The 23746-nt window shown below is 43.2% G+C and overlaps 1 protein-coding gene across 3 annotated transcripts in view; it reads left to right on the forward strand.

Moving 5' to 3' along the window:
- Positions 1–23746, forward strand: part of BICDL1 (BICD family like cargo adaptor 1) — a 97739-nt gene that overhangs the window by 60273 nt on the left and 13720 nt on the right. The window contains exons 3-7 of one of the 3 annotated variants that reach the window (XM_024741380.1): positions 10241–10357; positions 13329–13475; positions 18955–19134; positions 19722–19940; positions 21056–21199. In XM_024741380.1, coding sequence (XP_024597148.1) covers positions 10241–10357; positions 13329–13475; positions 18955–19134; positions 19722–19940; positions 21056–21199 — 807 coding nt within the window. The remainder of the gene's footprint in view (positions 1–10240; positions 10358–13328; positions 13476–18954; positions 19135–19721; positions 19941–21055; positions 21200–23746) is intronic. The other 2 variants (XM_024741381.1, XM_024741383.1) reach the window with 2 other exon arrangements.

The following is a 23746-nucleotide window of genomic DNA, read 5'->3' on the forward strand; positions in this document are numbered from 1 at the left end:
TTCAGATAACTGGTTTGTTTTTTCTAGTAAGTTCCAGCTCTGACATTTTTAGAACCTAAAGTAGAGACCAGATCTGTCTTCCTCACTATTGTATCCCTAGTTCATAGCGTAAATCTGGCCACACAGTAAAAGCTTAATAAACTTTTGTTAACATTTTGACTTAAATTTGGGGGTCTGTGTGTCTACTCTAGTTCTTTGGAGATTTTTACTTTTGTTTTTTTCATCCTATAGTAGCTATACTACTATATATTTAGACTTGATTCTTTTAATTGCTCAAGGGCAGTTTCTGTCAGCCATGAAAGATACTTAGTTCAGTTCAGTTCAGACATTTTTTGCATACTTATCATATGCCAGGCATTGTGCTATCCACTGGGAATACAAAAATGAATTAGACTCAGTCACCTCTCACCTTAAAAAGCATAAAATGTGGTGAGGGAGAAGGAATGCCAATGGATAACTGTAATAAAATGTAATATGTGCTCTGCTAGAGGTGTGTGTCCATGATGCTATGTGAACTCAAAGGATTGTTTTTTATTGCTAGACATCTTGTGTCATTTTCAGTCTGGTCAGTTGTATTTTATATTTTCCTGTTCCACAGAGATATTTTTAATCATGTCTTTTATTTATCTAAACATAATCACAGTTGTCTTACAATCTATATCTGATAATTCTAGTATCTGAAGTCATTATGAATGTTTCTGTTGTTTGTGGTGGTTCTTGCTCATGAGTATTTGTTTCTATGGGTATTTTTGGTTTTGTTTTACTATAATCTGCTTTTTTTGTGTGTGTGTGGTACGTGGGCCTCTCACTGTTGTGGCCTCTCCCGTTGCGGAGCACAGGCTCCGGACGCGCAGGCTCAGCGGCCATGGCTCACGGGCCTAGCCGCTCCGCAGCACGTGGGATCTTCCCGGACCGGGGCACGAACCCGTGTCCCCTGCATCGGCAGGTGGACTCTCAACCACTGCACCACCAGGGAAGCCCAATCTGCTTATTTTTATTAGAAAATTATTTATGGAAATTATTTGATCTTTGGATGAAGTTACCATCCTTCAGAGATGACTTGTTTTCTCCTGCCAAGTGTCTAGTGGCACTACCAATGCGGTATTTTTTTTTTTAATAATGTTAGCCTTATAAGGAAGTTACGGGAAAAAATAGAGATTCTCATATACCCTTCTTCTATTTTCCCCTAATACTAACATCTTACATAACCATAGTGCAGTTATCAAAACCAGTAAATTAACATTGAGGCAATATTAACTAATCTACATACCTACTGGAATTTTGCCAATTTTCCCACCAGCATCCTTTTTTTGGCCCAGGTTTCAGCTCAACTTCCCATATTGTATTTAGTTGTCATGTTTATTTTGTCTCCTGCAATCTCTGACAGTTCTTCAGTGTTGGTTTGTTTTTCCTGAAGTTGGTACTTTTGAAGAGTAATGATGAATTGTCTTATAGAAGGTCCCTCAATTTGGGTTTGTCTAGTGTTTTGTCATGATTAAATTAGGTTATGCAGTTTTGCAGCAATAGCACAGAAATGCAGTTGTGCCCTTTTCAGTGTTTCATATTGAGGACATGAGGTGTTGGTATATATATTTTTTTACTGGTGATATTAACTTCTACCACTCGGCTAAGGTAGTATCTGCCAGGCTTCTCCACTGTGAAGTTACTCTTTTCCTCTTTGTAATTAATAAGTCTTACAGGGAGATAACTTTGAGACCATATAAATATCCTGTTTCTTGTCAGACTTTTGCCCACCAGTTATTAGCATTCATCCTCTAGCTCTTTTTTTGCGTATTTACTTATTCATTTATTTGGCTGAGCCGGGTCTCAGTTGCAGCATGCGAACTCTTAGTTGTGGCATGTGGGATCTAGTTCCCTGACTAGGGATTGAACCTGGGCCCCCAGCATTGGGAGCATGGAGTCTTAGCCACTGAACTACCAGGGAAGTCCCCATCCTCTAGCTCTTGCCTGGAACAGTTATTACTGTGATGCTTGCCTAATGGTGATTTTCTGTCTCCAGTGGTCCTTCTACATTTATTAATTGGAATTCTTCTGTAAGGAAGAGCTGCCTCTCTTCCCTTATTAATTAATTTATCCAATTATTTACTTATCATTGTGGACTCATGAATATTTATCTTATTCTACACATTATAATCCATTGCTGTCATTATTTGTTTTATTGATCATATGGTCCCAGCCTTAGGCATTGGGAGCTCCTTCGAGTTGACTCCTATGTCCATTCAGTGTACCTCCATCATTTTTTGAGCACTTCCTTTCTTTCTGGCATCACAAGATGTTCCAGGCTCATCTTGTATTTTTCCTTCCCCAACGCTGGAACAAGCCATTTCTCCAAGGAGCTTTAGTTCATTTATTAGAGATTGGTATATAGAAACCAGTGTGAGCAGTAGAATGTCATTACTTTTAGGCCCTCTCAGAAGACAGAATTAGGAAATAAGTGTGTAAATGCTAACACATTCATAAACAGATATCTATAATCCTTTCTCAATCTCTCCATTTATATATGTATTAAAAACCGTAAGTTCATTCTGATGTCTCCAGTTCTAATACAGTACCACAGAGTTCATGTTAGCCTTCCCTCTTTCCTTATTTGTTACTTGTTTTTTCCACAAGAGAATCCAGTTCTCATTATCCATGGTACATTTACTTATTTGTTCAATTCTATTAAACACATACAGTAATGTTAGAATTGCTAAACCATACATCTGTGAGAAACAAGTTTATTAACTACAGTTCAGTAGCTCTGTAGAGTTCTTTTTTCCCCGAACCTTACAGTATACAGTCAAAAGACTGTTTTCCAAAGCTATTTAAGTAAGTTATTTTCTTATTGGCCCCCTACAGTTGTGGTTATGCTATTTATTTGTGGTGTAGTTAGGTTTATTTGTTACTGTTTGTGTTCCATTGGTTGGTTGTAATAATTTGCATATGTGAAATATTAATGTGACTCCGTTAATATCTTGTCAGCTCTTTGATGCTTTTAAGAAATCTTTTCCACTTTATCCAGTATTTTTAGCTGTTTTCAGTAGGAAGGTCAGTCCAAACAACCTATCCCACTGTATTACCAGAAATGAAACCTCCTCTTTGGAAAGGTATTGGTGAAAATCTTACTATCTTTATATATTAAGTAAAATATAAATACAAAACAAACTTAACTTCTGAGTTTTATTTTTGAAAGGCTTTGGGAGGAATTGGCATACTAAAGCCTAGTGAGAGCAAAAGGCTATCATACATTTTTGCATTTACTTACCATCTAGTAGATGGCTATTGCTTTCATTACTATAAATAATCAAGATAGCATATTACATGATAAGCCTCCTTTTTACTATCAGTAGGCTCATGGCACCTATTACCAAATTTGAAAGTTTTTAACTATAAGACCTTGAAAGTAAGAAAATACAGACTTCAGGTTAATTGGATTTTCCAGTTAAGCAAAGGCTAATCATAAACCCATTTTCGGTTCAAATTGGTGTAGATTTTCTATTCTAAAGTATAATCATCTACTTTTCTGACTCAGTTTTTCCATTCTACTGGAAAACTTAGGTTTTCTATTCCACTTCTACTAGTAGTAAAGTTCTGCTACCACCACCAGGGTGACATGTATTCATTATAATTGCAAAATATGGGAAAATCCCAGATGCCTAACAATAAGGGAGTGGTAAAGGAAATCATAGCATATCTACTTGATGGAATATTATGCAGTCACTTAAAGTGACAATTAAGAAGTGTAATAATAAATAACATGGAAATGTTTCTGATACCAGGCAAAATGAAAAAATCTGTATGAGTAATATGATCATGGGTAATTGTACATACATACGTAGAAAGATTGGGGGGAAATCAATAAAATGTATTTTCAAAACAAACCCATATTCTGGGGTTCTGTTACAGAAACTGAAAATTGAAAAATAGGGACTTCCCTGGCAGTCCAGTGGTTAGGACTATGTGCTTCCATTGCAGGGGGTGCGGCAGGTTCGATCCCTGGTCGGGCAGCTAAGATCCTGTGTGCCGCGTGCTGCGACCCAAAAAGAAACAAAAAACAAAAGGGATAACCTACGAACTGGGAGAAAATATTTGCAAATTATGCAACTAACAGGGCTTAATTTCCAAGATATACAAACAGCTCATACAGCTCAATATCAAAAAAAAAAAAACAAACAACCTAATCAAAAAATGGACGGAGGACCTAAATAAACATTTCTCCAAGAAGACATACAAATGGGCAACAGGCACTTGAAAATATGCGCAACATCACTAATTATTAGAGAAATGCAAATCAAAACTATAATGAAGTACCACCAAACACCAATCAGAATGGCCATCATCAAAATGTCTACAAATAGTAAATGCTGGAGAGGGTGTGGAGAAAAGGGAACCCTCCTATACTGATGGTGGGAATGTAAATTGGGACAGCCACTATGGAGAACAATATGGAGGTTCCATAAAAAACTGAAAATAGAGTTATCATATGATCCAGCAGTCCCACTCCTGGACTTATATTCGGAAAAGATGAAAACTCTAATTTAAAAAGATACACATGCACCCCAGTGTTCAAAGCAGCACTGTTTACAATAGCCAAGTCATAGAAGTAACCCTAAATGTCCATCAACAGCTGAATGGATAAAGAAGATGTGTAACACACACACACACACACACACACACACACAAATGGAATATTAACCATAAAAATGAATGGAATATTGTCATTTGCAGCAACATGGATGGACCTAGAGATTGTCTTACTAAGTGAAGAAAGTCAGAGGAAAACAAATACTATATGATATCACTTATATGTGCAATCTAAAGAAATAATACAAATGAACTTATTTACAAAAATAGAAACAAATTCACAGACATAGAAAACAAACTTATGGGATTAATAGATTATATTAATCTCTATTATATATAATCTCTATTATATATAAAATAAACAACAAGGACTTACTGCATAGCACAGGAAACTATATTCAATATCTTGTAATAACCTATAGTGGAAAAAATCTGAAAAAGCGTGTGTGTGTGTGTGTGTGTGTGTATAACCGAATCTCTTTGCTATACAACTGAATAACACATACTGTAAATCAATCATACTTCAATTAAAAAATAAAAATAAAATGGTAGATCTCTCCTACTATAATTTCTAAGTTAATTGGCTCATTTTTTCTCTTTTCACAAATAAGTTAAATGGATGCTCATGTGTAACTAATGCAACTTCCTTGCCTCCATTTAACAAGAAAGTATATAGTTAGTACTCTTCTGGTGGTGCAGTGGTTAAGAATCTGCCTGTCAATGCAGGGGACACAGGTTCGATCCCTGCTCCGGGAAGATCCCACATGCCACGTAGCAAATAAGCTCATGCGCCACAACTGCTGAAGCCCACGTGCTCCCGCATCTACTGAGCCCGCGTGCTGCAACTATTGAGCCCACATGCTGCAACTACTGAGGCCCACGCACCTCAGAGCCCGTGCTCTGTAGCTAGAGAAGCCACCGCAATGAGAAGCCCGCACACCACAACAAAGAGTAGCCCCCGCTTGCTGCAACTAGAGAAACCCACCCACAGCAATGAAGACCCAAAGCAGCCAAAAATAAAAATTAAAAAAAATTTAAAAAGTATATAGTTAACAGTTCTACTTTGGCCAGTTTAAACAAATTTAAAATGTTACAGTCTAGTGAAATATTCTTATATTGCTAATCATGTCAATTGGAAAAGTAATCATGGAACAGCTCTGCTCAGTGGAGAGAAAGTAATCTGTCCTAGATGGTACTTGACCAAATCAAGCATATCGGGCAGAAGGAACACACTGTCAGGTTTTTTTGCCAATTTGAGGATTAATTAAATAATAAATAATTACCTGAGCACTCAGATTATAAAAGTAGTTCATTTCAGATAGTTCAAGAAATGTATGTGTTAAACTTTTCAGCATTCTTTAACAGAACTAGAGTTATTTCTTGCATGTCTTGTTTTCTTTATTCAATCTTTATGCAATGAAAGTAAAAGAGATGTTTTTGAGAACATTAGAAATAAGTATCTAAAGATTAAAACATTTCATAATACACAGTGGTGGCAAGGTATTAGGAAGCAGGCATATTTGCACTCTGTCAGTAGGGGTACAGTAAATTGATCCAACGTTTTTGGAGGACAGTTTGGCAGTTCCTATAAAAATGAATATGCATTCCTTTTATCTAGTAATTCCATTTATAGGAATTTATTCACTTATAGGGTATTCTCCTACAAGTACAAAGATTGATTAGCAAGGATATTTTTTGAAAGCACTGTTTATAATAGCAAAGAATTGAAATACTCTATAAATGCTCATAAGCAAGGACTAGTTAAATAAATTATGGTATATTCATATAACTAAATGCCAGACAACTGTTAAAAAGAATAAGGTAGATTTACATATTGACATAGAAAGATATTAAAACACTATATGTATTTTTAAAGCCAAAATTTTAGTAATGTTTTAGATAGATAGATAGATATGAATAGAAAATTTCTACAAAGACTCACAAGAAGCATCTCTAATATGGATGATATTAGATATATCACTGGAGAGTGGTACTACTAATTAGGAATAAGTGGGGACTTAAACTTTCACTTCAGTCCTTCAGTTCATCTTAATTTTTTTTCTCTAAACATTTGTTGCTCTTTTTTTTTAAATATTTATTTATTTAGGCTGCACCGGGTCTTAGTTGCATCATGTGGACTTCTTCTTAGTTGCAGACTGGGCTCTTAGTTGCGGCATGCATGTGGGATCTAGTTCCCCGACCAGGGATCGAACCCAGGCCCCCTGCACTGGGAGCGTGGAGTCTTAGCCACTGGACCACCAGGGAAGTCACCTGTTACTCTTATTATTAAAAAAATTTAAAAGTTTAAGAATAAAAGAATAACTGAGCTAAAAGCATACCATCTTTTTTTATATTCACCTATGATTATAGATGTCATTCTCTGCCACAGTTTTGCCACAGCTGTTACTGGCTGCTTAATCAGGTACGGTAGTCAAAACTCATCATTTTGAGAAGTAAACTGTAAGTCCCATGCCTGTCATTTTCTGCTTTCAAAATGAATTATCCTAATATAACCCCACGACCACCAGAAAAGGTCCCAGGGCCATGACTAGCTGCCCTAAACCTAGAAGGAGAAAGTTTTTTATCTCCAAGAGAGGTATGGCTCCTGGATATTAAATAGCTTATCTTTGCAAGGCCACCAGGAGAACAGAACTGAAAGGTATGGCTGCCGAATATTTCTGTATTTCCCTGTATTTTTTAGCTTGACCTTCATGATGTTGGCCAAGTCACCAAACAGGCTGTTCTCAGTGAACTTGTGCGTTTGACATCTCCTTATAACATACACATGGTGTTCTCAGTACCTGAGTTTTTTAAAAAGCAAACAACTGGTCCTAGCTGCCCTAAACTTGTAGCAATGCGATATTTCTTTCCTTTCTTTATTTCCCTACACTTCAGTGATTAGACTCAATCCCACAAAGTCCTGAATTACAAATAGGGAAATGGGCATACCTTCAAACCTGCCTTTTTTGTGTTACAGTGTAAAGGATGAATATGTCTATAAATTGGGAAAGTGAGACTCAAAGAGGTTAAATGACTCATATAACTCATACCCATATCTATGGTAGGACAGGAACTCTTAACCCTGACCATCTGACCCTTAACTTGTTTTTCCTTTCATCATACATCCCTCCTCTCAGGAGCAGGGCAGATCTCTTCAGAAAGACCACTGTTATTCTGGCTTACTCTCCTACTTGAAGAACTTCAAAGAAGCTCTGAAATCCACTATGGAACTAAAATTGGCTTTGTAACCTTTCTGATACTTTGTTCAGAAAGCATTTAGAACATTAGAGTTATGTCAAACTTCAGAGATTATTATTTAATTTATGTGCAGAAATAGCTAATATTCATTCTGGTAGTCAGGTCTAAGTATCTGAGCCAGTTTCCATCTCTGAAAAAGAAGAAAATAATATACTTTGGAAGGTGCATTAGCTCCTTACAGATGGTACTTATATGTCTGATTGATCCGTTCCCCTCCATCACCATCACAGACAAATGACTGGCCACCTGACTGGAGGTGGCCATGGTGTGGTGGGAGAGCACAGAACCGGGAGGCTGAAGACCAGGGCAGTGCCACTCCTCTCAGCCTCCACCTCCTTGTCTGCAAAATGAGGCCATCAATTCCTGCTTCTTAGGGCTGTTGGAGATTCATATGAGAGCTGTAGGTTAGAAGTCTTTGTGAACAGTATATCCTTGGGCACATCTGAGGAGTCAGACAATTAAAGGAAACATTATAACATAGTGGTTAGGAGCTGAGACTTTGGTGTCATGCTTCCTGGAGGGAAGAGACAAATTTTATTTCTAGGAAGATCACTTTGAGAGGAGACTGTCTACAGGAGCATTTCTGATACCACCTGAGCTAGATTTGTAGCCCTCAGTGCATCTCTGTGGTTGTCTCATGATTCATGTCAAGGCAGTGATGCTCAGAATGAGGTCAGCTGCCTGAATTACCCAGTGCTTTGTAATCTGAACATATTTGAAACCCTGATAGTCAACTGAATTCAGTATAGGCAATCGAACTGCAGCATTTATAAGAGGAAATTTTCCTTATGGGCCCTAAATTCTATTTGAAGAAATTTCAAGAGTCAAATAAAATAGCTTAGTATTAAAAAAAGAAGAAAAGAAAGAAAACAAGCCTTTCTAAATTGGACTCATGAAGTTAGTTTCAATAGTGAGTGATAGAAATAGGAAAAACTATTTCAAGATACTGTGTAAGAAGGCAGTATTGCAGTCCTAATTTCGGAGTAAGACAGCCCAAAGTTTACCATTCTGATGCTGTCATTCACTAAAATGTGGGGCAAGTTCCCTCACTTCCCTGAGCCTGTTGCCTTGGAAGTAAATTGAGGGTGACAGGCCCTACTTTGGTTGTGACAATTGAGGTAAAGCATTTAGCACAGTTCTTGCACATAGTGAAGTACTCAGTAAATAATACTAATTTTATTTTTAGGCAAGGATGACTAATATTGTGTTTCTAAGTGATTAAGAAACAAGCTGGTAGTGTCTAAAATTAAATTTAGAATAAGGAAGAAAAAGAGATGGTTTAATTTTCTTTTGTTGTATGTTTTGTAATTGTTTAAAAATTAGCAGTATAGGTTGATTCTTGTGGCGCTGTAGTCTGGGGCAGGGGGCACGTTTGTTGAATCTATGGAACCAAAAAAAGATGGACAATTGGTTATACAGCACTTGAAGATAAAAGGAACTGTTGAACCTATAACCATTACTGTAAGAGCCTCATTGAACAGCTAGCCTACCATTTCAACATTATTACCATCCCACCTCCTCTGAAAGCCTTTCCCAACCATTTCTGCACACCGTGATCTTTTCTGAGAACGCATAAAGCTTACTGACCCTATTTGGCCTCAGAAAAGCACTGAGGCAGTTACTTAACCTGTCCTGTGGCTCTCCTCCACAGGGCAGGGTTCAGGGCTTTCCTCAGTGGGGGCTTGGCTGGGCCCTCCGGAGGATGACTGAGTTCATATCTTTCCAAGGGTGCATTCTTTCAAAGTACTCTCCTGCATATTCAAGAGAAGGTGCTGACACACCAAATGGTATTTGGTGTTTGCTGTGTTTCAGCATTAGAGAATAAATGGATTAGGGTGGGAAACAAGCACCTCAGCCAGCACTCCCCAGAGAATCGAAAGTTCCTTGAGGAATGAACAGAAAAAATCTTAACAGACATGACAGGGTATTTTAAATAGTACCCATGTTGACTGGAAGTAAGAAATACAGACAGAGATGATTTGCCTGGGCCCCACTAAGGAAATGCATGGGAGAAATAAAGGAATTTCTAAGGTATTAGGTATATTGGTCTTATTCTTCCATGTAAAATACTGAGCATGTCTCTCAATTTAGATGTTTGCTGAGCTTCTACAGAACCATAATGATGATAACTAACATTTGAGAACTTACAATTTTCTAGGCCTGTTTCCTCTGATCAGCAAAGTGGTCTTAGACCTAGACAGAGTCATTCATGCTGGAGGTAGGGATAGGGGTTAGTCTTGTTTGGGTGTGAGGGAACAAAGGGACCAGGGATGGGAGACCAGTTTCTCATCGTGTACTTGTAGAATAGAGTTGCAAAGAGATGCTTGAGAAATGAAAGGCAAATCAGTCCTCTTTTGTACAACCTCTAAATCAGCTCTATGGTCTCTTCTGCTTGCAGGCATCAGAAGTTGAGAGACAGCTATCTATGCAAGTCCATGCCCTCAGAGAAGACTTTCGGGAGAAAAACTCATCAACCAACCAGCACATCATCCGACTCGAAAGCCTTCAGGCCGAGGTGAGCCGCCCCGTGCAGCAGTGCTTGGATGGAAGTGCTTTTCTCATTGGAGCTGCCGTGCCAGGTCTTTTAGACAAGGAGCCCTCTGAACAAAAACCTGCTCTATCTAAAATCTCTAGGGAGACATATCTGTGAGAAACTAAATGGGGAACACTTGACCATGTTCCTCCAGGTAGCCTGTTGTCTAGAAAAATAAGGTTGCTCAGAGTTACTGCTGAGTGTGTTGAAATTATGAATGCCCTACTTTTTACTGAATATGTTGACCCCTCAAAGAACATCCATGCCAATCCTAAATAGAAGATTGGAAAGGGAATCCTCCCTTCCTCCATTCCATTTGGGTCCAGTTCAGTCCATCTTAATAGGGCCTATTATTCTCACTTATAAACTGAGAGTAATAGAAGTGTCTACTTCATAGGGTTGTTGTGAGGACCTGATGAGTTAATACGTGGAAAGCACTGTGTGTGGTGTTTGGAAGAAAGTAATGTTATTGGAAATATATGAGAGGGCAGGCAGGGTCTATGGCCTGAGAGGGCCAGAGGGGGGAAAAAGTAGCACTCAGGGGACAATACTTTGAGAATCCAGTTGTGGGGAGGAGAGGGGAGGGGTCATATCACCAGTCCAAATGGGGGCTGTCTCCTGAGGAGGCTTCCACCTAGTCTGCTCCCAGGACCCCTCAGCCAGGTGTCCAAACAGCAGCCCTTTGGCTGAGTCACACTTTGAGGGACGGTCTAGCGCCACATGATCGTGCACCCCTGAAGGAACCAGCCAGCGTGGTCAGGCCCAAGAGGCCCAGATGGCTGCTCTCCTGCTTCATAAATGACATGAAGATGTTTTTCCTAAAGTCTGTCAATATCTTCTCTTTTCTCCTGGCTCTCCCTTCCTTCTTCCCTTCCCTTGGAATTCCTACTGGTATTGAGCAGCAGGTTCTTGAAGTAAGTAGTTGGTGCTGGTGGGTTTGGCATGCCTGTCTGTGACGGTTTGTGTGCATGATGTGCTGTTCCACCACCTCTGCCGAAGTCTGACTCCATCGTGTTGCCTGTTTTCCTTTCCCCACCACCCCCAATTCACTGTTTCTAGACCCTCATGACACAGGGTCTTTCCCAGGAATATTTATGGCCAGATTTGGTCCCAGGTTTCAGGGTGTGTAGGATGGGGTGAGGGAGTTGGCTGTCTAATGCCAATTCCTTGCTTCATCCAATAACACTGCTACTTTTAAAAGCCAAGCTATGAAATTGTTTATTTCAAATAAGTTACTTCACATAGAGCTGAATCGCTAAGTTTTTTTAAGGGGTGGGGCTGTGTATCAGAACCATATTTACCTCATGACTTCACTAAGTGGAACTTGGGAAACAAAGGTGATCCATGGGAAGGAAAATGTAAAGGTCAGAGGGTATTTAAATGAAAACCAACTAGAGTAAGAATTCCCTTCATGTGGGTAACGCTGCTTCAGTGTGGGGAATAGTGGACCCATTCACAAAAGGGCCTGCTCCTTTCGGTCCCTTACCCAGGTGCACACTTGAGAGACAGTGTTTCTTTGTTTGGCCAGATACCTGATCCCTCTGGACAAAGGCCACATACTTCATTTCCCCAGGACAGCATCCTATCTGATAGGTGGGTGGCCAGGGAAGATCTGTGCCCTATGAACAGAATTCAGAGAGTGAGAACAGCCAAAAAGCAGGGGGAAGGTAAAGATTTCAGAGGACTTGGGACAAGTTAGACATTCATTTCCAAATCTCCCCTGGAAACAGTCTGAGGTTGGTCCTTTTAGTGAATTGTTGTCATGCTAGACTAGAGAGTGTGGAGAACATCTTAAACACAACAGGAGAATATTCACAAGAAACTGGTTGAGAGATCATTCTAGCAGAAAACTGATAAATGGGAGGAGCTGGGGGACCTGCAGGACTCCAAAAGTTCCCAAGGCCACTAGCAATTGAAGGGATTTGGGAAGGCTTCCCATAGCCCCCGAGCAGGACAGTGTTCTTGGGCTGAAGCATCGCTGGCCTTGGGGAGTGCTGGGTGGCTTCTTACCCAGCATCTCTTTCCTCTTTGCCTCTGCTTTCTCACTGAAATGGAAGAGACAAGACAGACCATTCTAAAAGAAGGTCTGTATCTTTCTTGAGACTAGCTAGATACTCAGTGTACAAACATATCAACCTGTTTAATAAAAAGAGAAAAATTGCTTCTATTCACAAACTTCTTGCTCAAGCAAAAGATACTTTAAGTAAAATCAGTTATTTACTTGTGTCCATGTCATGTTCCTTCCCAGGACACGGGCTGATGCAGGCACTGCTCTGTTTTCTGTATCCTTCTGGCTCCCCCATTAACCCAGGGTCTGGACCATGACTCAAGAGCCAGACCTGCCAGCAGTGGGGGAAGGACAAAGGAGAGACATAGAATATGAGAATACAGCAGCTCCAGAGACTGTCTTGGGCATTTTCTTGTGCTCAGGACTTGAGAAAGAAGAATGGTCCCGCAGATTAGGTTCCACTGCCCCGTAAACTGTGGGGTTGAAGTAAAGTTATAGGCAGGGGACTTCCCTGGTGGTCCAGTGGTTAAGACTCCACGCTTCCACTGCAGGGGGCACGGGTTTGATCCCTGATCAGGGAACTAAGATCCCACATGCCGTGCGGCAGGGCCAAAAAAAAGTTATAGGCAGCAAGGTGGGGCCCTCCTCTGTCTTATCTGTGGAATTTCCAGAGAGCACTAACCTCCCTTGCCTCTGCCTGGCACCCCACATTCCAGCTTCCCCAAAGTTCAACTCCTACCCCTTCCCAGACAGGTTTCCAAAGGGGAGGGGTTTTCTCCTCAGCTTAAGAGTTCACAGCTGTTCCTTCAGAGGTAGAGGCACCAGGCCCCTGCGCAGAGCACTTGGAGAGACACCTGCCTTCATGTTCCGGGGCTGGTCCCTCCCTCCCTACTCATCAGCCCGGGTGTAACTCCACACCACCCTTGTGGCTCTCCACCCTTTCAGATCAAGATGCTGTCGGATCGGAAACGGGAGCTGGAGCACCGTCTCAGTGCCACCTTAGAGGAGAATGACCTGCTCCAAGGGACTGTGGAGGAGCTACAGGACCGGGTGCTGATCCTGGAGAGGCAGGGCCATGACAAAGACCTCCAGGTACTGGGGCAGAGAAGCAGTCATGTAGGACCAGGGTCAGATCAAAGGAGTGCTTAGCTGCCCAGCCAAAGGGAAAGGCTGGGAGGCCAGTGCCACTACTGGGGTCAGGAGTGGGTAAAGCTGAGAGGTCTCTCCTTGGGCCCGGTTATGGTTCTCCTCAGGCTCTGCTAACTGGGCTGGTCTTTCTCTGCCGAGAACAAGCGCAGTGCTACCACAGGTCATCCTTCCAATTTGTTCTGAGCCACTAGCCCCAGGAGCAGTTTCACTGAGTTCTTTCTGGGCTGTTAACGTGACTGGAACGCCAGGAGTGCTGTTCTGCCTCCTGGGGTTTGTGAAACCTGCCGGAGATTTCAGAGGGATCCTGTGACTCTGTGCCTGGCTCACAATGCTCTCTGCTGCTGCTTCCCCAGGCTGATGCATTTAGTTGGCTGGCACTGAACAGAAACCAAGAAGCTGCCCACTGAACACAGCAAGACTTATATCCTGATTCTGCCAGTTGTTAACAAAGGCCCAGGCTGACCCCTCTATGAGCCTAATTAGCCTCTTTTTTCTTCCTAAAGGAAATTGCTTCATGGCTATATTTGTACTTATTTGGGAACTGCCACCAGGCCTCAGCTGAATCCCAAAGCTCACACTTGACAGGAAACAACCCCCTAAACAAAACGATAATCACTCAGCCTCCCCAGAAATAGAGTGTAGCATCTGCTGCCGAGAAAGCTTTGCTGTGCTGGGCTAGGACCACTGGGGCCAGTGGCTAAGAATGCGCTGCTTCCCCTTGGGCATCCTCTGAGTGTGCCAGGGAGCGGAGTAGATTGCCATGGTGCCATTCGTGTGGAAGTGGTCAGCCAAGTATTCTCAAGTGCCAGGTGTGTCCCCACCCAAAGACCAGGCCTCAGAAGGCCCCACTGGGCTCAGCAGTTGGCTGTTGAGGAAAGCCCTCGGTTGGGGAGACCTCTTAGGCTAAGGAGACCTCTTAGGCTAAGGTCACTTGACACCATCAGTTGAATGGCCATCTGAGTAATTAACCTCTTTTAGGGCAAATTAACAGTTTTTCTCTCTCCATGCTTTTATACCTTCAGCTCAGAACTTTGTATGAGTGGGGCCTCAGTAATTGTTGAATAGAAAATGATGCTGGCTAAAGCCTCACAGCAGTTTTCAAAACGGAAAGGAGTTTGTTCATATTTTAAGGTTGACGACGATAATAGCATGAACATCTGTATGCCACTTTACAGAGAACAGAGTGGTTTTGCATATATTCTAAAACTGAGGCTTAGAAAGATGAATCCTTTATCCTAAGAAGTGTAGTAAGTCCTTGGTAGAATCCAGAAGAGGACCCTCCTACCTGCTTTACCTGGTGCTCAATGATAGCTTCCAGTGTATCACTTGCCTCTGGAAGTCAGTGTTTCAGCATTTATTACCCCATCAGGCACTCTCCTGAGGGTTGCTGAGGTAGAGTTTGGAGAGGAGAAGGAAAAGAAGTACAGAAAAATGGGAAAATGGCCCTGCCTAAAACAAACTTCTAGTTCAGCATGAATTCACAAATGAAAAGTCCTTATTTCATATCAAGAATGGGAGACCTGGAGATGGGGAAGAGCCAGGACCAGTGTGGACCATGCGGTGCCTGGCTGGCACAGTGGGCTGTATGTTCTCTAGCAGCCAGAGTCCCCAGTCACACCATGTTCACATCCTCACCATCTGCACACTCGCTGTCTTCCAATTGGGCTTCTTCAAGAGTAAGAGCGTATCACTAATGCAGGGCCTACATCAAGTCAGGGAGTTCCCACCTTGATTTAGAAAATCTGCATTTATGGGCTGAAGTCTCATCTTTCCGAACTATTTGTAATTTTTTTCCTTTTATTCATATAAAAATCTCCTTAAGGTGTTGCTAATTAGTTCTATGGATGAAATGGCCTGTACTGATACAGAAATAGAAATTTCAGCTCACTCAGGGAGTAGGTGAATGGTCCTAAATCAGACTTGTAAAATGTAGAGCTAGTGGCCTTGGAATGTATCTAATCCCATGATTTTAATCCTTTTCCTCAGACAAGGGATGAGAAGAAGGCTGAGCAGGCAGGGCAACAGGGCTGCCACAGGCAGAGTAGCCCCCTTTAATCTGGTTCACTGTGTAACTGGGGTTCTACTGTCAAACACAGATTTTTAAACCACTGATCAAATCCAACTCTGATTTTTTTTTCAGGCTGAGCAGGGATAAAAATTATTACTTATTGGGCACCCAGTAAATTTAAAAATCAGGCATTTTGCTGAACTCTTAATACCCAGTAAAGGATTTGTCCCTCTGAGGGCAACTTAACTGCCCTATTTCATACCAAGCTGAGCATCTTATAAATGTGTGCAGGGGCCTTGTCCCAATCAGTGGGTGGCTTTCATCAGCAGAGAATACAGGCCCTGCTTACTGTAGGGACCCAGGAAGCAAATGAACTGGAGTCTAGACCTCGCCCTGACTCTGGGTATGTACCATTAGGGAAATCACTTAACATCACACCATCTCAGTTCCTGCAATGTAAAATGGGGAGAGTGCCCCCACTTCTGCCAGCTTTAAGGGCATGAGTATTGAACTTAGTATACTCTCCAATCACAAGACATTTGGTGTCTTCCTTGTTCATACATATAAATACATTTGGTTTCATCTTTGTTTTATAAAGGGTGATATTTCTTATGTTAGAGGGTTCTTATATTTAATAGACTCTTCCTTGCTTTGGTTTGTTTTTTCTGAGTTTGGATCAATTATTGACCAGAGAGGGCAGACCTGTCCTGGTCTTTGTCTTTGCTGTTATAATTAATTAAGCACCTTTGAGTGTGCATGAGTAATTGAACTAATGTTGTCCAGTGACTAAGAACTTGTACTTGTCTGTGCTGAACTTCTCCTGCTGAGATGTATGTGGAGTTGTCTAGAAAATAATTGCAAAGCATTTTGTCAATTTAGTAAATGCTGTTTGTAATTGTGCCAAACGCTTCCTAGGAATATCTTAAAAAAAAAACCAAAACCTAATTTTTCTTTCTGAGTTTCCTCAAAACCAAGGCTGGAGGAGTTCCCACTGGACCAGCAGGTATTGCTGATCCACTGGAACCATGCAGAGCAGGCTTGCCAATTCCTTTTTCGTTCTCCAAGCAGCCAGGCTCCAAACTCTTCCTAGTTAAGGCACATCCAGACCACTGGTGCCATTAGCAAATGTTCTCTGATACTGGACCAGCAGAAGAGAGGCTCCCAGGGCACCAAAATGATTGGCTGCGGGCTCTGCAAGGCAGCTTGCCCCATTCATGAGAACCACAGAGCTCTGAGTTGCCCACTGCCCCTTCGTCTCTGCATCTCTGCAGGAGCCATAAGCCCACCTGGATGACAGTCTGGAAAAGACAATACAGTGTTCACTCTTTTTAATGAACAGGGATGACCCAGAAATGCTATTTTATTAAAGGATAAAATAATTAAATTTAAATCCCCAGAAGTCCTTCTCCCATCCTCACCCCCAAAAATATATTTTAAAAGGAGGGTGGGCAGTCCACAAATACAAGAGTAGGAAACATTGCTCCTGTGCACGTGTAGTGTATGGACATGTGCATAGCAGTTAGCAAGCAGACTGATTCTGCAGTTAGGGTCTGTTGTGCTAAAAGTAAGTGTAGTGATGGAGTATATTAGTAAGAGTGTGGCATATAGCAGCCACAGGAGGGTCTCCCCTTACATTCAGCAGTAACAACCCACCAGGTAGCAGTGCCCTGTTTGGACTCCACAGGGAAGGAGCCACAAGAGAATGTAGAGAAGGGTGAAGTAGTGGCAACGAAAGAGAGGGAAGGAGCCCTGGCCCATAGGTCTTGATGCCCGCATTGCTGTCCCCTCTCTACCACTGGTGTTGCTCTCCTCCTCTGAGCTTCTAGTGCTATGCAAGGCCCCTCCCAGGCCTAGGGCCTTATCTGTAAACCATGAGGTATGACACAAAGTAGGGAGAGACTGCTTTTCCCATGGGTTTGGGAACCCTTGGTATTACTGCCCAGATGTTATTCCAGATCCCACCCCTAGCTCCTTTCCAAGCAACCCTTTTCCTCTTAATTTTTTCATTAAAGTACAACATGCATATAGTAAAGCATACAGATCATAAGTGGATAGCCCGTTGAAGTTTTATATATACCTGTGTGAACACCATCCACGTCAAGACATAGCCCATTATCAGCACGCACAAGTCTTCCTCCTGCCCCCTCCCAGTCAATACACTAACACTTCCTCAAAAGCAAACTTCTATTCTGACTTTCATCTCTTTTATCTCAATGAAGTTTTGGAACTTTTTATAAATAGAATCATACATTATATATTGTTTTGTGTCTGGTTTTTGCTGAACATCATGTCTAAGAAATTCATCCATGTTGTGGCATAAAGTAGCAGTATGTTCTTTTTTTCACTGCTGTGTAGTATTCCAGCATGTGAATATATCCATTCTATCTTTATTGGTGTTTAGATTGTTTCCCATCTGTGGCTTTTATGAATAATGCTGCTATGAACATCCTGTTTGTCTTTCATCTGCATTTTCAGTCATTTATTACTGGGTCTGCACCTAAGAGTGGAACAGCTGGATCATAGGATAGAACAGCTGGATCATAGAGTAGTAGGACAGATCTGCATTTCACTCATTAGAAACTGCCAAACAGTTTTCCACAGTGGTGGTTTATCTTCCATTTCCACCAGAAATGAGAGTCCCAGTTATTTTACATCCTCATCAGAGCTTGATATTATTATTCTGTTACTATTATTTATTTTAGCCATTCTGGTGAGAGTGTAATGGTGCCTTACTTTGTATGCCTGTATGTTTGCGTGTTGAACATTTTATTCTGGAGAATTTCAGATGAACTCAAAAACAGAATAAGACAGTGACATCCCACGTAACCCATTGTCCAGCTCTACAAACCGTCCATTCCTGGCCAGTCCCACCCTATCTTCATTACATCCATTTGCTCCCCTCTCATTTTGAAGTAAATCCCAGAATTTTTATAATTTCATCTGTAAATAAAGAATACCTCTAAATAAGAACATAAAAAAATATAACCACAGGACTAGTACACCTAGAAACTTCAGCAATATTTCCTTTAATATCATCAAATATCTAGTCAGTGTTCAAATTTTCAATTGTCTTATAAATGTCATTGTTTTTCACGTTTTTCATTTGAATCAAGATACAAATTAAAATATGCCCACATGTGGCAGTTGGCTGATACGTTTCTTAAGTCTCTTAATCTATAGGTTCCCCCTTTATCTTTCTTTTTTTTTTCTTGAAATTTATTTGTTGAAGAAACTGAGCTATTTGTCCTATAGAATTTCCCAAATCTGGATTTTGCTGACTGCATCCCCTTAACATTCCCTCCTCTGTATTTTTCTGTAAACTGGTAGCAGGATTTAAAAGCATGACTGGGTTCAGGGTCAGTTTTTCTGTTTGGGTTCAGCCCGCCTCACCACCATTTGCTGTCTCTCTGAAAGCTGCATCAGAGCCAGCTGGAGCTCCAGGAGGTACGGCTCTCCTACCGACAGCTGCAGGTGAAGGTGGAGGAGCTCACTGAGGAGAGGAGTCTGCAGAGCTCTGCAGCCACCAGCACGTCCCTCCTGTCTGAAATAGAGCAGAGCATGGAGGCCGAGGAGCTGGAGCAGGAGAGAGAGCAGGTGCTGGCATCGCCACCGCTGTGGCACGTGAGGTTGCCCAGGGATCCTGGGGCAGACCCTGGCCTTTGAGAGCCCGTCGGCCATCCCTGTCACCCCGTGCCTGCTGTTTAGTTTCAGCCTGGCAGGGGCCCGTGGTCTGCACTTGTGCAAGCCCCTAGGCCTGCTGGCTGGAGCTGTCACGAAGCAGTGCCTCTTAGGAAATGCTTGTTGACTAATATCAGCCTCATACCTCTTGTATTGACAGGGTTTTAGAACATTCGTGATCCATCCAATTAGCTTCTTTTCATTCTACTCATAACCACTCATTCCCCCAAACATGCGCTGACTTCCACCAAAATAACAGACTATATAAAGATGTGCTTTATGTGCAAATGGGAGGGGCTTGAGGACAGGGAAAATAAGAATTGGGACTCTGTATAGGTGTACTGGGCCCAGAATAAGTATCAGTATTTCTTGGGACAGGTGATTAAAAAAAACAAAACAAAACTTTCCCTATAACTAGTATCTTGGATTCATACACTAGAAGAAGATGGCTGGTGGCAGTCTTCTCTAGAATCCATAATCAGGAATAATTCTTTGTGGGGCAGCTGAGACTGCAGCTCTGGGAAGCCTACTGCCAGGTTCGCTATCTCTGCTCACACCTTCGAGGAAATGACAGCGCTGACTCGGCCGTCTCCACGGACTCCTCAATGGACGAGTCTTCAGAAACGTCGTCTGCCAAGGATGTACCAGCAGGCAGCTTGCGCACTGCTCTCAGCGAGCTCAAGAGACTGATACAGAGCATTGTGGATGGCATGGAGCCCACGGTAAGAGGCCAAGCTGAGAGCTCCTTGCTCCACAGAACCTGGCTGGTGGGAGGTTGAAACCAAATGCAGAGGGTGAGGTTAACCCTAGAACTGGAACCTTATAACGTCTGCAAGAATTTCTTCTGAGCCCTCGTGTGAGAGCACTGAACACTGGGGAGCAGGCAGAGGGCCCGATGCCGGGGATGGAAGACTCCAGAGTCCCTTCCTGCAGGCACAGGATGCAGAGGAGGCCTCCCTCCATACGGTTACGTGCAGGCCACGGGGACCTCGAGTGCGAGGGCTTTCCTGGGAGGCTTTGACTGTAGAAATTTGCATCCCGGTAAAAACTGCAAGCTACTTTTCTGTAGTCCCTTGGTCCTGGTGGTGGAGTTAGCTGTGAACAGGCAAACTTAAAAGATCTGAAGCTTCTCTGCTTGAAGGCTAGAAGTGAGCACGGAAAGTTGGGATGATCAACAACAAGGGCCTTTTAGAATTCCAGACGTGGCTCCTCTTGTGGAGGAGAGGAACATTCCCACAGGCTTCCCAGGCACACGGGCATTTCTTCCAGCTTCATGTCAGATTTCTGCCAGACTTACTCTCCATTCACCACCCCAGCTCTCGGGTTGTTGTTTTTCTTCAGGTTTCCTCCTCCTACAGAATGGTTGCATCTCTCTACCCATATGAGGTGAAGTAAGGTGAAAGGGTGGTTGTCCTTACCTGAACATGCTGTGTTGATTTGTGGAACGTACTGTAGTGTGGAGGCCGGGCCAGTGTGGGAAAGGGAGCTGTCAGAGTGAGGTGTGCTGTTGGCTCCACACAATTTCCCTTCCCCGAAACCTGAAACAAAATAAATGTCTAGTTGTTGTTTGCACGTTGAAATTGAGCAAGAGAATCTCTCTCCTCTAACCCTCTATTTCTTCCCTCCTCTGCCTCTCTTTTTCTCCTCTCTCCCCCCTCCTCCTCATCCCCCCTCTATCTTGTGTTTCCCCAAACCGAACCATCTCTCTGCTCCCCTCCCCATTGCTCCCCTTTCCTCTTTCTCTCTCCCTTCTGCATCTCTCCTACTAACCATCTCTCCACTCCCCTCCACTCTCACCACCTCTCTGGTTGGCCGGCTCTCTCTCTCTTGCTGTCAGAGCTCCCGGAGAATTGATGATGACTCCTTAGAAGAACAGATAAGGCAGACCAGTGAGGATTCGAGAGCCCTAAGGGAACTCATGGAGGGAGAGAGGGGTAAACTGAGGCAAAGCCTAGAAGAGCTGCAGCGGCTCCACAGTCAGGTGAGCACCCCCATCCTCACCCCAGCGCAGGATGTGCACGTGTCCCCAGCTCCCTCAGGACCCCTGTGAGTTTCCCTCTCCCACGTCTCTTTGAGAAGCAGTTCTCCTCTGACAGATCTCAGGGGCGGTGACCTAAAGTTGAGGTGAACTGGGTGTCTTCAAGAAAAGAAGCCTGGGACTTCCCTGGTGGTCCAGTGGTTAAGACTCCGCACTCCTATTGCAGGGGGCCTGGGTTCGATCCCTGGTCAGGGAACTGAGATCCCACATGCTGCGTGGCCACGAAGAAGACAGTCCTCTGGTTTAGGCCAAAGTGAAATTGTCAGGGATAAGAATAGCTTGACCCTCCATTTCCTCCAGCGACACACTGCCCTCTACAGAGCCCAAATAATTGGGTGGATTCTGACAGTTTAAAGTGCCATAGCTCCCAGGACGCTTATTGATGGTTTTCCAGCAGCTTCTGAGCAGGGAAGTTTGCAAACCGAGGAACAATTGATCTTTGCAGGCCTGTTCTCCCTTTGTAAGTGCCGTCACCTCTGCCAGCCTGTTTTTCAGCTTTAGAGGCACTTACTGCTGCTCTCAGTGTTCCTCTCCTGTTTGATCATGATCTCATCTCTTAAGAACACTGGAGAAGGACATCTATATTCTGATCTGAAAAGTTTTAAAGGACTTAGGAGCAGCCCCACCCAAAAAGGAGCTTCTAAAATCTATCCTAGGAGATAAATAAACACTCTTCCCTTTGGTGTCACGTGTGGAGGTTCTGTCCCACTTGTGGGGGACACCAGACAGGTACCATTTTAAACCCTACCCCCTTCTTTCCTTGTCCAAAGCGAGTCATCCCTTCCTGCTACAGGAAGAGATTGCTGAGAGATGGAATTTAAGCCTGGCTTTCACTTCAGTCAGTATTTCTTAAATTTAAAGGAACTTACAGAAATAAACTCCTGCCTTTTTTTGGTTGTACCCATTAGACTTTCTAGTATTATTCTCTTGGAAGATACTGCACCCCCAGCCATTACTGCTCTCTTCTTCTTGTGAATGACCAGATAAGGAGGACAGGAAGATGCTCCTGAAAGCTGTATTTTGTTCCTGGCCAACCCCTGGGAAGTAGGGTTGGGCAGCCAAAGACATTCTTGTGCCTAAAACCTAAGACCCTCAGGTGGTCGTTCGTTTGGCTGGGGCGGGGTGGGGGAGTGTCACACCTTCCAAACTCGAAGAATAAAATGCAAGAGAAAGCAGATATAAGAGTTCTTTGGATTAATAAAAGTCGCTTTGTTGCTTCTCTGAATTAGAAAACTGGAAACCCGAGAGGGCATTATTGGGTTCAGAAACATTAGCAAGGTGGAGGTTGCTGAGAGTCTGCTATGGAACTATTTAGGAGACCATCTCTACCAGGGAATTTTCCTTAAAAGTTTAACTGATAACTGGTTTAGGTCAATTCCTGTGGATTCCCTTTCAAAAAACCTCATCAAGCAGATGGTTACGCTTGGTCCCAAATAGGATATAGAATTGGGCCTCTGCCAGGGGTCATCTCTTCCTTAGTCAAAGCTGCAAAGCTCTTAGCCAAGCCGTCCCTTGGGAGCAACATTGACCTCCCAGGGCAGTGGATGGGATGCGGGTTGAGTTACCACGACAGTGGAAATGGCAGCCATCATGGCGGGCAGAGGTGCCTAGTGCAGTTAGCTCAGCGCAAGCCTGTGCTGCCCGAGACCTCGAGAGGCGCTGGGTGGATGTGACAAGGCCTCTGCACTCCAGGGCCTCTCGCTATCATGAGGGGAGTCAGGCCAATTTTGTACCCTTTGGGGAGCAGGGCCTAGACAAGGTGGCGTGTGACCGAGGTTCCAGCAAACGGATCCTAGACCATGGTCTGACCTCACCCATGATCCAGCCTCCACTCCCACTGCTTTCTTTTCTCTCCTGGAAACTAGGCCAGAGGTAAAAGGTATGGGGCCTGGAAGGTGAAGTGCCTGCAATACCCCACCCCATCAGAGGCCTTCTCAAATTTTAAAATAAAAGAGAGCCCAGGTTTAATTTAATTGATAATTACTTGTTTGAGGCAGAAACCCATAGCCAGACCTGAAGACTTGCCTCCTGCCCTCTTGATGGCCATGGAGAGCTCCCTGCCCACCCATTCAGCCTTTTCTCCCCCATCCCTGCAGCTCTCCAGTGAGCGCTGCCCGTGGGGTCTGGAGCTGCTGCCGGGAGCCAGGGAGGACCTGCAGAGCAATATGAAAAGTAGTTATTCTTGGCTCCTCGCCAATTCCCAGGCCAATAAGCCAGGTCATGGGAGGCACAGTAAGAAACACAGTCCCCAACCCGGTCATTTGGCTCCTTTATGCTTGACTGAAGCACATGCCAGTTACTGCAGGGACATGAAAACTCTGGGGAGTGTGTGCTGGGAGCAGTTGAGGCCCTTACTAATGAGATCTCGGTGACCCCTCCTCTAAAATCTCAGCAGGTTCTCTCTCCTCCATCCTCCTAGCCACTGTCCCATTTCAGACCTTCATTCTTTCACACCCTGCCTTTGGTCCTCACTTCCCAGCTGATTGCCTT

The sequence above is a fragment of the Neophocaena asiaeorientalis genome, unplaced genomic scaffold (genome assembly GCF_003031525.2).
Source record: "Neophocaena asiaeorientalis asiaeorientalis breed wild unplaced genomic scaffold, Neophocaena_asiaeorientalis_V1.1 scaffold648, whole genome shotgun sequence".
In the NCBI taxonomy this organism is placed as follows: domain Eukaryota; kingdom Metazoa; phylum Chordata; class Mammalia; order Artiodactyla; family Phocoenidae; genus Neophocaena; species Neophocaena asiaeorientalis.